Source organism: Panicum virgatum, chromosome 5K (genome assembly GCF_016808335.1).
Source record: "Panicum virgatum strain AP13 chromosome 5K, P.virgatum_v5, whole genome shotgun sequence".
In the NCBI taxonomy this organism is placed as follows: Eukaryota; Viridiplantae; Streptophyta; class Magnoliopsida; order Poales; family Poaceae; genus Panicum; species Panicum virgatum.
Genome location: NC_053140.1, coordinates 9,912,752 through 9,926,964, shown reverse-complemented (window position 1 = coordinate 9,926,964; position 14,213 = coordinate 9,912,752). Strand labels below are relative to the sequence as shown.

General features: G+C 48.1%; 1 protein-coding gene and 1 long non-coding RNA gene across 2 annotated transcripts in view; one reads left to right on the top strand and one right to left on the bottom strand.

Annotated features, from left to right (window-relative positions):
- Positions 1–5,393, top strand: part of LOC120706199 (rust resistance kinase Lr10-like) — a 31,473-nt gene extending 26,080 nt beyond the window's left edge. The window contains exons 3-4 of the mRNA XM_039990786.1: positions 3,894–3,917; positions 4,097–5,393. Of these exons, the coding sequence (XP_039846720.1) occupies positions 4,195–5,136 (942 nt within the window). The 5' untranslated portion in view covers positions 3,894–3,917; positions 4,097–4,194 and the 3' untranslated portion in view covers positions 5,137–5,393. The remainder of the gene's footprint in view (positions 1–3,893; positions 3,918–4,096) is intronic.
- A 6,660-nt stretch (positions 5,394–12,053) lies between these two features.
- LOC120710498 lies at positions 12,054–13,746 on the bottom strand. The gene is made up of 2 exons (XR_005689910.1): positions 13,064–13,746; positions 12,054–12,972 (listed from the first exon to the last, which is right to left on the bottom strand). It is a non-coding gene; the product is annotated as an uncharacterized LOC120710498 (long non-coding RNA).
- Between the last annotated feature and the right edge of the window lie 467 nt (positions 13,747–14,213).

Below are 14,213 nucleotides of genomic sequence, written 5' to 3'. Positions count from 1 at the left end.
CATAGCACTTCCTTTACTATGTTCGCTTTCCAAATTGTTGTTATATTTTATTTTCATACTCTTTTCAGTTATCAAGAGTCGCGTCATTTATCTTGACGTGAGTAGTTAGCAAAAATTTGGCCTGGGCCAAATCTGGTCGGGGTCAAAGGTTGGCTCGACTCAGTGGTGTCGCGCCGCTGGAAATGGCGTGACTCTTTGAAGAGTCGCGCCAAGCCACTCGGCGCGACTCGTAAAGGAGTCACACCACGTGATAGCACCGACCAGATCTGGGGTAGGGTAATTACGCACCAATTAGTCACGCCAAGGGAAATGGCGCGACATCCTCACATTGGTGCCGACCAGATTTGGCTCAAGATACTTTGGTGCCAAGAGAAATGGTCTGACTCCTTGCAAGACAAGATATTTGATTGCCCATCACAAGATTGTAGATATCACATTACCAGTTTGATAGGACATTACAATATACTCGATTGCACAAAGTGTCTTCAATTACACGTCTAACAATAGTAGTACCAATAGATGACCACAAAGTGCACATTACAAGTCCACTACAAAAATAATTCAAATTACAGCAGTTCATGATAGATAAACAAGGTTCATATGCACCAAAAGATGCTTTCTTCATCTAGTCGGAATTGTTGTCGTAAAGCAACTCGTCATCACCACAGTCATCGTCATTATAACTGCTATCAATGGCGACCCCCTTTCCTTTATCATCCCTAACCTTCATTGCCTCCGTTTGAACCTCCCATATCATCTCCTCGCTCTCCAACTTTGCACTCATCTTAGCTTGCCCTATGCCAAGCTTAGCAGCCGCAACATGACCCAATTCGTACTCAATCCCCCACTTCAACTCAAACCCTACAAAAACTCTAACCAACTCAAACCCTAAAAAATCCGCGAAATGGAGGAAAATCAATCGGTTAGAATGGAGGAGCTACCTTCAAGGATCGATTTCCCTTCGAATCGGATAGAGAATGGAGTGAATCTAAAGGGAGAGAGGGAGGGGCGGCGCCATGGAGGTCGGGTCAAGTGGGGAGTGGAGGAAAAAAATGGGAGAAGAAAGAGAAGGCTGGCTGGGTGGACCTGTATTAGGCTGAGTCGCGCCACGGCGCATGGCATGACTCAATCGCGCCAAAGCATGTGGCGCGACTCAGCCTTGCCACGTCAGGCTCGCTGGCACGCGTGTACCAGGGTGGCAGCTCGGTCGCGCCGAAGCATGTAGCGTGACTCTTCAGGGAGTCGCGCCACGAGACTTGGCGCTACCAAAAGGACTAGTTCTTGAAAATTTAGATCTGGACGGATTATTATTAAAATATTAGATTAAAAATGACTAAAAAATCCCAAAAAGGATTAAAAAGGACTTGCCACGGGGCTGCAGGCAAGGCGAAGCTCGGTTAGTTCGGTTCAAACCGGAACCGAACCGAACTAACCGAAACCAAAATTGCTCGGTTCTCGATCCTAAAAAGAACCGAACGGTTCCTATTTTTGAAGAACCGAACTTCTCTGAAAATCGATGAACCGAACCGATCAGTTCGGTTAGAACCAAATGCCCAGGCCTAGGCACGTGGGCCTCAGCCCCAAATTGACGGCCACCTGAGTGTCACGTGTCCAAAATCGTCGCCACATCAGTGTGAAATCCAAAAAACGGCCTGAGGGTATAAATTGACTAGTTTGTCAAGTTTAGGTACCTAAATTAGATGATTTTGAAGTTTGGGGTCAAATTTAGACCTCCCGAAGAGTTGAGGGATCAAAAGTGGACTTTTTTCTAATTTAAAATGGAGAGAGTAACTAATTTGGATGCTGACTCCATGTTTTATTTTGCCCATAGGAGGCATTAATAATAGTAAGACTAAATCACATCGAAGATACACATGGTGGATACATTAAGCACTAAATCACATCGAAGAAACATAAAACTTGCAAGAAATTCATACATTTTGCGAAGTGCTCAAATAGGTCACACTCACACATCTTGACTCGGGAGGTGCAATTATGACCTGGGCCATTTTGCGTGGCCTAGACGGCTAGACTAGATTTCACTGTTCACCCCATTTGTTGATGTCGTCATTTAACTTTCACATACGACCAATCCCATAGGCTGCTAGGCAGTAGTTAGTGACCAGCCCACCACTTTTTGTTGTGCACTGCCGTCGTGGTTGCGCAGGTGCCGAACCAAGTACGCCCCCGTCCACATATTCTTATCAGATGCTTGGTATAGATGCATTCTTGACTTTTTTTTTGAGGGAAGGTATAGATGCATTCTTGACTCTTTTTTTTTTAGGGAACTCTTGACTAATATTTTCCATAGTTAAAACACTGCTACCCAGGAGTGCTTTGAATTATGATGGGTTTGTGATAGACGAGTGACTGGTCATGAGTCTTTAGGGCATGAAAGCTTCGACTTTCCGTGGGTGTGCCGTAATAGTTTCGTATGATGTGACAACAAATAAATTAGCACTGGCTTCCTGAAACCCCGTTACTATCCCAGCAATTGAAGTTCCATTGGCAGCAGGAATTCCAGCAAGCAGCTATAATGATAAGAACGGCATCCGTCCGTCCAAGAGGTTAAAGCAAACAGGTGCTCATTCTGAAGCACTTGCAAACCTTCTCTTCGTCCACCTCCATAGTCCATCCCCACATATACTCCATGGATTTGCATAGATTTCTTCTCACAGCACTGCTGCTTTCACTTCTGAACCATGCATCCTATCCTGCCAAATCATGGGAAGAAGAAGACTTCCTCAAAACTTGTCCACCACATAGATGCAGCAAACATCATGGGCCAGAGATCCGGTTCCCATTTCGGCTTTCAACCCACCCTCGATCATGCGGTGCACCTGGGATGCAGTTGTCATGCTCTGGACATGACACAATCCTAGATCACCCAGTTCTTGGTTCCTGCAAAGTGACTGCAATATATTTCAGGCATCTTGTCATGAACGTCATCCCACACGTGTCCTCATCATCACGCTGCCCACTTCAGAAGCTCATCTCAACAAATCAATCAACTGATGTGTATAGACCTGTTCAGCAGGATTTTCTTGATTCAGTACTAGTAGGTTGCTCAATTGATTCGGTAGCAACAAACCAAGAAGGCATTGTTGATTCAGTACTACTTTATCAAATATCCATGTCCTCACACTTCCCACAAGGTCACCAACGGCTGAATAGTTTTACAAAGTTATAATGCGAGCCTTTTGTTTCTGCACAGTAAGATCATGTTAACTCTCCTTGTTTATCTATTTTATGTTGTAAGGGAACTTTGCATTATGTTAACCTACATTATACAGATTTTTGCATAGTGATAAATTGTTTTATAAAACTTAACTGCAAATAAGTCGAAATTGGTTCTTCTGGGTCACTGGCTAGTGTTCCGTTGTAGATCTTTGCGGCAGCTTAAAGTTAATGTAGAGTCAGTAGAGACTAGAGACACCCAATGCCCAGTGGCTAGCTTCTGGACACACAATAAGGTTGTAGAGTCATCCAAGGCAACAGATGATAATGTTGAATTATAATGGTGATGGTCGGTGAAACAGGTAAACAGAAATAAGATACATTTGTACAAGAACATTTGGAATCATCAGTAAATTGGTTAGTGATTTAATTACGAAAGTTTGTGTCTGATGGAGTAATAGCTCTCATATACCTGCATGTACAAGTGAAAATAATGTTATTATATGTAAAACACTTCTATAATATACATTTTTACTAGTATACAACTATAAAAAGCAATTGTCGATATCTTGCAATAGATACTGCAAAAGGTTAAGAACCTCAATTGAGTGAGAGCAGCAAGGGTGTACTGTTGCAGGCAGCATTTTAGAAGTGCTTTAATTTTTATTTTAAAAACAAACTATGGGAAGACTAATTTTCACTCTTCATACCTGCAGGTTCGAATGTCAAACTCATTGCAGGTAACACTGCCACTGAAAATTTACCTTTCTGACTGATTTTTTTGTTGTTACACCCTAAATTTTATCATATAATGTTCAACAACAACCACTATATTATTTTCCAAACAAGTAATTTGGCCACTGGACATAGCTATTCCTGCTCATTGTGCAGTTTGCTCATTTATTTTCTTTTATTTCAGCTACAACATCGGTAGCCACCTTCGTTGTTCTGGTGACCACTGCACTCTATCTTTTACTGAAGAAAAGATATAATGAAGAAATACATTTGAAAGTTGAGATGTTTCTCAAGACATATGGCACCTCCAAACCCACAAGGTACACTTTCTCTGAAGTTAAGAAGATAGCAAGACGGTTCAAGGAAAAAGTAGGCCAGGGTGGATTTGGAAGTGTTTACAAAGGACAGCTACCAAATGGTGTACCAGCGGCCGTCAAGATGTTAGAGAACTCTACAGGCGAGGGAGAAGATTTCATCAACGAAGTAGCAACCATTGGACAAATCCACCATGCAAATATTGTCCGCCTCCTGGGATTTTGCTCTGAAGGAACAAGACGCGCGCTTATTTACGAATTTATGCCTAACGAGTCATTGGAGAGATATATATTCTTGCATGATTCCAGTATTTCCCAAGAGCTTCTAGTACTTCACAAAATGCTAGAGATTGCTAAAGGCATTGCTAGAGGAATGGAGTACCTACATCAAGGATGCAACCAGCGCATCCTCCATTTTGACATCAAACCTCACAACATCTTGTTAGACTACAGCTTCAATCCAAAAATTTCGGATTTTGGCCTTGCTAAGTTGTGTGCAAGGGACCAAAGCATTGTTACCTTGACTGCAGCAAGAGGCACAATGGGCTATATTGCCCCAGAGATATATTCTCGGAATTTTGGTGGGATATCATACAAGTCAGATGTTTACAGTTTTGGCATGCTGGTGTTAGAGATGGTGAGTGGACGAAGGAACTCAGACCCTGGTATTGAGAACCAAAACGAGGTTTACCTCCCACAGTGGATCTACGAGAGAGTAATCGCTGGGCAAAACCTGGTACTTAATAGGGATACTACAGAAGAGGAGAAAGAAAAGGTGAAGCAGATGGCCATTATGGCACTCTGGTGCATTCAGTGGAACCCCCAAAACCGTCCATCAATGACAAAGGTGGTAAACATGCTAACAGGAAGGTTGCAGAATCTACATATACCACCTAAGCCGTATATCTAGTCTAAATCTGAATGCCATCCTATGACATAAAACATGGAGGTCTTTTTTTTTTCAAGTGTACCGTGATTTAGCAAGCATGGTCAGGAGTTATGCTTAATTTCACATGTGAACATCTGAACATTGTAATGCATAGACATAGAATGTATTTAGATCATTCCACTGTATCACGTCGCATGAGTGTGCCTTTGTCAGTCTTTGCTGTGTAATAACTTAATCTGAAACATATCACATCGAATTTGATTTCCAGTGTCATGGTTCAATTGTTGAGGTTACCTAGAAAAGCTGTTACTATAATATTGTGTACTACTCCTCTAATTCCCTCCACACGTCACATTAAGGTGTTCTACTTTACCGGTTCATGGAATGCGTCCGAAATATCAGAAGAGCATCGTCATGCAGACCGCAGGGCAGTTAAGGAATCAAACCTCAATAAGGTTTTAATACATGTCCTACCCACAGGTTGGAATTTCATCGAAATGTGGCGACATGCCAGCATTATTGTCGGTATCCTGTAACAGGGATACTCGCTCCTACTGCAACGAGGCAGGACTCGCGTAGTCATCCGTAACTGCGCGACAAGGGGCGAAGCAGCCGGGCCCCACGGGTCATGCTCTTTCTTCACCGGGCCAACGGCCCCGGATCCGCTCCCCGCTCTGGGACGGGTCCGGTGACGCCACGTGTCCCTGAGAAAGGGAAACTCCGAACCAACAGCCGAGGCCGCGGACCCCCTGTAGGGGTCCGGGATCTCCCGCGTCCGTCTGGACCTCCCACGCGCGTAGAACCAACATACCGCCGAGGGGGGTCCGGAGCCGCCGCGTGTCCCGCAGGCACGGGTCTTCCGCTGGAAGACTCGCCCACCCACCGCATTTAATGCGGGTGGTTGAGGTGTGCTCTGCCGCCGTGGCACGCGGGGCAGTCTTTGTCAGGTCTCACTGTAGACCGCGTATTACCGAGGTACACAGTGCAGCCGCCTGCGCCGCATCCGCGCATAGCCCATCTGCCGCATTAAATAGATACGACGGCACGGCACTTTTCCATCATGCCGCCTACGCCGCCAGCTACACGGCCCGTTCAGCTACGCTACAGGCGACGCCGCAAGCTGCCCTTGGCGCCGTTTCGACAAGACAGGGCAAAGTGCGCCGGTCGGAAGATTTCCGCGGACAAACCAGGGAAATCTTGGTATAAGATCTTCTTCGCCTGCAACGCCATAATGTATGAACAGTACGTTATTTTGTACTGCATCGTTGGGCCCATCTGTCGGGGACCCAACGGCCATGTACGCGCCTCTCTTGAGATATAAAAGGGAGGCGCTCGCTGCACACACCAAGCTTTTTCCAAGCTCACCCAGACTCAAGCAATATAACACACAGTGGATGTAGGGTATTACGCTCCGGCGGCCCGAACCACTCTAAACTTGCTGTGTTCATCGTGTTCTTGAGCGAGATCGAACTAGTCCTAGCTAACCCTCGAGAACTCACCCTCTGGGCTTAGGCAGGTGCATTCCGCTACCCGGCTGTGGTTTGCCACACCACGACATTTGGCGCGCCAGGTAGGGGTATTAGCTGGTTTCAGTTCATCTCTTGCTCGTCTCCATGGTTCGGGTGGACAACGTGGAGATGACAGAGGGTGTGGCGTCCTCCGCGCCACACGCCTCTCGCCTTCCTGCTCCAGGGGCAACCGTGCCTGTGGAGCAGCCACCATTGGCGGCGGCGCGCGCTGCACGTCGGCAAGAGTCAGGGCGCCCGTCAAGGGCCCCCTCACAAGCTGCGAGTGGCGGAGCGCTGGCGGCGGCTAGGGAGTTGCTTCGCAACCCTCCGGCAGCTGCAGCCTCGCCAGACGCCCTGAGGCAGTGGCGGGACGACGTTGACCGTCTCCTCTATCTGGCTCAGGCCTCCCCCAGTTCTGCAAGGACTGGGCAACGACCTCCGCCTGGCAATGCGGTGGTACCCTACCACCGGAGCCAGGGCGGTGCGTCGGCGTCTGTGCGCTCCCCCACAGTGAGGGGTGCACAAACAGAAGACCTGCGGGCGGATCTCAACCGCAGGCGCGCGGGTGAGTACGCCCGCATCTCCGTGGGGAGGGCGCGGGAGCGCCGCCTCAACATTGAGGGCCGCAACCTCAACGCCCACTTGGACGTGGCGGCACCCAAGTTTCCGGTGGGGTGGGCTGCGCTGCGCTGGCGGAGCACCTCCGCGCGGTGGCATGGCCATCCAAGTTCCGCCCGCACCTGCCGGAGAAGTACGACGGTACCACTAACCCGTCGGAATTCCTGCAGGTGTACGTTACCGCCATCACAGCAGCTGGTGGTAATGACGCCGTCATGGCGAGTTACTTTCATGTAGGCTTGGCTGGGCCAGCCCGGACTTAGCTCATGAACCTCACTCCTGGGACAATTCAGTCCTGGGAGGAGCTCTGTGTGAGGTTCACTGCGAACTTCGCCAGTGCATACCAGCAGCAGCAGAAAGAATGAGGAGATCGGCAACCCCAATCCGGTGGAAATGGGCGAGATGAACAGCACAAATTCCCCGGTGCACAGGTTGCCGAGGGGAACCGAGCCTGCTCGAATCCCCCAAGCAGTCTCCTATGCACTCCACCCAAGCAGGCGGCGCACCGTGTTCAGCTCCTCCTCAGTCTGGAAACGGCAGGGATGAGCAAGGGATGCCATCTCGCTATGGAGGCGAGGAGCAATCTACGCAGAGGAGCAAAGGGAGAGGAGGCTCGAATGCAAAGGGGCGCAAAGGTTGGAAGGAAGAGGGCGAATGCGGGAAAGTAACCGCGGTATGCGGTTCGACCCTTTATGAAGCCTGACCCAACCAGCGCGCCCCGGAACCATCGCTGGAACCCAAGCGACGTCCGCACCTAGTGTTAACCGCCCAGTCCATGACAAGGGGGCCCAGGCCCACCTGTCAGGGAGAACGGGTAACAAACAAAGGTGTGAAAATGCGGGATCTAAACCGTCGCCCGCGCGCGAAGCGAGGCGGAAGCTGAGCCGACGTGCGCGCATTAAGCGCTGGCATGACCAAGCTTTTCGGAAACTGCGCTGGTGGAAATATCCCGTTTACTCCGGCCGCAACAATGCCGAGCGTCGCACGCGTGACTAGGTGAACCACTATGCGTAGGGGCACGAGTCAGTAAGCCGCTGCGATGTGATGACGCAGCGAAAAACTCGATGGATGGTCAAAGCCGGTCAAGACTCCTGCAGTAAGAGGCTTCAAGTTATGCAGAGCCAAATCACAGTAGTGGCCCCGCCTGCGTGTTCGTCACCTCTGCCGAGGTGGGCCCGGGGGCCACTGTCGGTACCCTGTAACAGGGATACCCGTTCCTACTGCAGCGAGGCAGGACTCGCGTAGTCATCCGTAACTGTGCGACAAGGGGCGGAGCAGCCGGGCCCCACGGGTCAGGCTCTTTCCTCATCGGGCCAACGGCCCCGGACCCACTCTCCGCTCTGGGACGGGTCCGGTGACGCCACGTGTCTCTGAGAAAGGGAAGCTCCGAGCCAACAGCCGAGGCCACAAACCCCCTATAGGGGTCCGGGACCTCCCGCGTCCGTCCGGACCTCCCATGCGTGTAGAACCAACATACCGCCGCGGGGGGGGGGGGTCCGGAGCCGCCGCGTGTCCCGCAGGCGCGGGTCTTTCGCTGGAAGACACGCCCACCCACCGTATTTAATGCGGGGTGGTTGAGATGTGCTCTGCCGCCGCGGCACGCGGGGCAGCCTTTGTCAGGTCTCACTGTAGACCGCGTATTACCAAGGTACACAGTGCAGCCGCCTGCGCCGCATCCGCGCAGAGCCCGTCTGCCGCATTAAATAGATACGACGGCACGGCACTTTTCCATCATGCCGCCTACGCTGCAAGCTATACGGCCCGTTCAGCTACGCTGCAGGCGACGCCGCAAGCTGCCCCTGGCACCGTTTCGACAAGACAGGGCAAAGCGCGCCGGTCGAAAGAGTCCCGCGGACAAACCAGGGAAATCTTGGTATAAGATCTCCTTCGCCTGCAACGCCATAATATATGAACAGTATATTATTTTGTACTGCATCGTTGGGCCCATCTGTCGGGGATCCAACGGCCATGTACGCGCCTCTCTTGAGATATAAAAGGGAGGCGCTCGCTGTACACACCAAGCTTTTTCCAAGCTCACCCAGACTCAAGCAATATAACACACAGTGGATGTAAGGTATTACGCTCCGGCGGTCCGAACCACTCTAAACCTGTTGTGTTCATCGTGTTCTTGAGCGAGATCGAACTAGTCCTAGCTAACCCCCGATTACTCACCCTCTGGGCTTATGCGGGTGCATTCCGCCACCCGGCTGTGGTTTGCCACACCACGACAATTATCATCTTCCTGGGCTACGAAATTGTGCGTGCTCATTCCCCACTCCCCAGACCCCAGGTAACACAACAATCCTGAGTTCTAGCAACGCAGAAGTAAGAGCAAGGGTGTTACTGTTACCTCTGTCTTTTTTTTTTTGAGTAAAATGCACCGTGGGCACCTGAATTTGCAGCGCTGTGTCAAATAGGTCCATAAACTTAGAAACCAGACATCTAGCCACTCGAACTTCCGAACCCATTCACCCCAGGTCCAGCCCGGTTTTGCATGGCTTGCATGACACTGTGAGGCCGGGATTTGCTACAGTGACTCCGGATTTACTATAGTAACCGCGGTTTTGTTTTTTTCTTTTCTAATTTATTTCGGCTGAATCTTTGAAAAATCATAACTCTTCGATACGACATCGTATAAAGATGATTTTTATATGAAAATTATAGCCCTCGACGAGATCTACAACTTTCTAGTTTTGAGTTTTTTCATTTCATGAAGTTAAGTTGCCCAAAAAAATTGTACAAAAATACAACACCATAATAATCACGTATTTCTGCTTGTCGCACTAGAAAATTAATATATTTTTTTGTTTTTTGTCAAATGAAGACACTTGTATACTAAAATTTTAGCACTATAAAAGATCTAGATTTTTATAGTTTTAAGTTTTTACATTTGAAGTTGTTAAGATGTCGATAATCTTATTGACATCTTAACAACTTCAAATGTAAAAACTCAAAACTACAAGTATCTAGATCATTAAAAGTGTTAAAATTTTGGTATACAAAATGTCTTCATTTGACAACAAATAAATAATATATTAATTTTCTAATACGACCAGCAAAAGTACGTGATTATTATGCTGCTGTAATTTTATATAATTTTTTGAGCACCTTAACATCGTCAAATGAAAAAATTCAAAACTAGAAAGTTGTAGATCTCGTCGAGGGCTACAATTTTTATATAAAAATTATCTTCATCCGATGTCGTATCGAAGAGTTATGATTTTTCGAAGATCCAGCCGAAATAAATTAGAAAAGGAAAAAACAAAATCTCGGTGCTGTAGCAAATCCGGGGTCACTGTAGCAAATCCCGGCCGCACAGTGCCACGGAAGCCATGTAAAACCGGGCTGGAGCTCGGGTGAACGGGTTCGCAAGTTCGAGGACTTAAATGTCTAGTTTTCTAAGTTCGTGGACCTATTTGACACAGCGCTACAAGTTCAGATGGCCACTGTGTATTTTATTATTATTTTTGAACGAACAACTGTTACCTCTGTCAGCACCGAGTAGGATGCGGATCCGGAGAGGTCGCGAGGTGGCGATGTCGCCTATGAGCGCAAGGAGGTCTATGGCCCATGGGCTCGGTTGGGCCCATGTAGAAATGTATTCAGAGTTCGCTTAGGGGTTGTTTGATTTTGGGGGGTTAAATTTTGTCTACGTCACATCAAAAAAAACTTTAGTATTTAAAAATATTAAATAAAGATTAATTATAAAACTAATTGTAGAATTTTTGGATCAAATTGCGAGACGAATCTAATGAGGTATATTAATTCATGATTAGAGGATAATTACTGTAGTAAATTATGAACTAATTAAACTCATTAGATTCGTCTCGTGAATTAGCCCTCGGCTGTCAAAAAAAAATTTATAAACATATTTTATTTGATACTCCAAAAATTATAGTAAATCACAGAAAAATCATAAAATAAAAAATCAAATTGTGTTGGACTCCGAATGAGTAGATCTACTCGGTGAACATATAATATATTATGCTTTATTATATTTGTTTTACAGCTATGAAGAAAAGTATAAATCTAAAGATAAAAAAATATACTAAATTATATTATATATTCATTTTGTAGATATACTCATTAGGAGTCGAACACAATTGATTTTTTTATTTTATAATTTTTCTATAATTTACTATGATTTTTCAAAACTGCTTTAGGGGATAATTTGACCTGTTTTGGAAAATTCAGGGGGTGATATAGACCGTTTAATATGTTGAGGGGTTATGTTGTCCACCCTATAGGTGGGGGGTGATACAGAATTTTTTCTTTTCTATTTTATGATTTTTTTATGATTTATTATGATTTTTCAAAGATTAAATTAAAATAAATATAAAAGAAAAATAGTAAAACTGCTCTCAAACCCGCTTAAGGAGGTCGTGCGACCAGTTTCGGAAGTCAGAAAAAAAAGACTTTTTCCAAAAAAAATTCTCTCAAATTTTGTTTTCTGGAGTTATCTTCCGGTCAAAGTAGGCTTATGGCCAAACTGGGCCGAGCTGCACGAATGCAAACAGGCCCACTGCTCTCTCACACCCATCCGAAATCCGATCACTTTGTTTGACTAGTAAATGTGCCCGTGCTAACGCTACGGATACATTTCAGATATAAAAAACAACATATGATCCACATGCCAAAATAAGAAATATATGTTTTCCCTGGTGATACTTTGTAAATGAAATAAGAAAAAAAACTATATGTTTTGATTGATATTGAAGCATCAAGTAGGATATATTTAAGATCCATGGAGAAAAGGAAACAGACATTGATGGCTGTTAAATCAAATAAAAAAACTATATAATTTGATCGACATTGAAGCATCAAATATGATGTATTTAAGATCCATGAAAAAGAGGACACATAGATATAGATGGCATAGCCATGCCAATGTTTTAAAATGCTGTCAGCGATATGTAGTTTAATTCTCCAACACAAATTAAATGGACCTGAACAACTGCATGAATCACACTCATGGAATGCATGCTCTGCTGTAAGCATGATCACCCCATCATCTATCTATCTATATTGCACCCCATCCCCCAACCACCGGCTCTTGGATTTCTGTAATTTGTGCTGATTTCCCCATGCAACCATTTTCAGGGTTTCACTGCTGTGATCGACATCTCTGGGGGATTTTCTTCTTAGAGGGATAATGGATTGCCTACCACCCAGTGATCTGAGCTTTGCCAGCAATTAGTATATCTTTCTGACGCCCAATATTCTGTCGAGCGGCGTAGCTCAAGGATTGTAGCAGTAGCAGAACACAGTTTTCTTCTCGGCTTCCAAAATAACAGCACTGAATAAATGGAGCCTGCTAAGCAGAACAGTAGCAGAACAGATTGGGGTTTGTGTACTCCTTTGGATGATGCATTTCACATAAATGTAGATGGCCATACCTGAGCAGTATTGTGCTACAGACTCACAGCACCACCTCTTTTGCAAGGAAAAAAAAGGCACATCAAACTAACTAAGCCATTCGGAAGAAATGCCCTTTTCACCTCGCATTGCAACGGACGAAGAAAGCACTCCCTGCCTCCCTGAATGCATGCTCTCAAATCACAAGCGCGTCCATACCTCAGTTCCGTCCGTGGCCACCCGCAGGCGCCAAGAGAAGCTGCGTTCGGAGGAGGAGGCGACGGTGCTGCGCTCCGTGCCGGCGCGCATGGCGTATGACTTCACCAATCTCTGCGTCCACGGCGACGGACGAAGCAGCCACACCTTCTCTATCAGTCTGCAAATACATCTCTGCGTTCACGGCGACGACCAAGCATTTCAAAATTTCTCCCTAGCAACGAAGAGCTGAAATTGCCAGAGGAATTCACCCCACGACCAAGCATTTCGACGGCTGGTTTCTTCTTTGAATCTCGAGAGGGGATTAATCATTAATCCCCATCTCGTCGGCGAGGATGTCGTCGGCGAGGATGTCGCCCACTCGCCCCGCGAGACTGAGGCCTCGTGCGGCAACACCCACGCGAGCCACTCCTTATGGAAGCGCAGGAGCGGGAGCACCACCTCCGGGCCCGCTGCCGTGGTGTTACGGTCGCCACGGCCCTGGCGTCGTCCGGGACCTCGTCGTGGCCGACGCCCTTCCCCCGCTCGTCAAGCCACCTTTTTGTTGGCCGCCTCCCACACCTGCCATGGCAGAGGTGGCAGGTCCTCGTCCCTCGCCTTCTTCCCCCTCCTCCTCCTCCCACCCCGATTCCACGCCCGATTCGGCACCGGCATCAGCATCAGCGGGGGCGGCGGCACTGCCATCACGGGCGGGTCGCGAGGGGGTTTAGGGTCCGGCGGCGAATCACCGGAGGAGGGGTTCCCAGCTCCGCTCGGCGGCATGGCTGCGGCGGCGCGCGGGGAGCCTGCGCGCGTGGGCAGCCGCGGCCCACGAGCCTCCCGCCGCCGGCCGCTAGTGCGGGGCCATCCGTCGCCCCAAGGCACGCGCCGCAGCGCTCGCTGCTGCCCGGGACGCAACGCGCCCCCCGCTGCTCCCACGGCATGCGCCTGTTTGAGCTGCAGTGTAACGCACACGGAGGAAGCGGGAACCTACACTACGCCATCGAATGTGTGATTGGCATTTGTGTTACTTTACTAGTGCTGTCGTCTGTAATGGGACCGGAGTGTCAGTGTCCGGACTCGCGCATATAGGCCGAGCTCCTTGTATCGTGAATGAGCATTGACCTTCTTGAGAAACAAGTTGCTGGGCTCAGGGCTCGCCGCCCGCCCCCTCTCCCACCTCTGTGCCATTACTGGATCTTCTCACGCCACGGCGATCGCCGGCGGCCACGGGTCGTGACAGTTGGTATCAGATTCGGTTATCCTCGGCCGTTTCCGCTCCGTCCACCCGCCGATCCCCATCTCGGTTCGATTCGTCACCACGGCGATCTCGACCTACTCCGCCGCGAATCCTTCCGATTCCGGCGTCCACGCCCCGCCTACCGACTCCCAGTCCGCGTCGGCCACCGCAAATCGACGGTT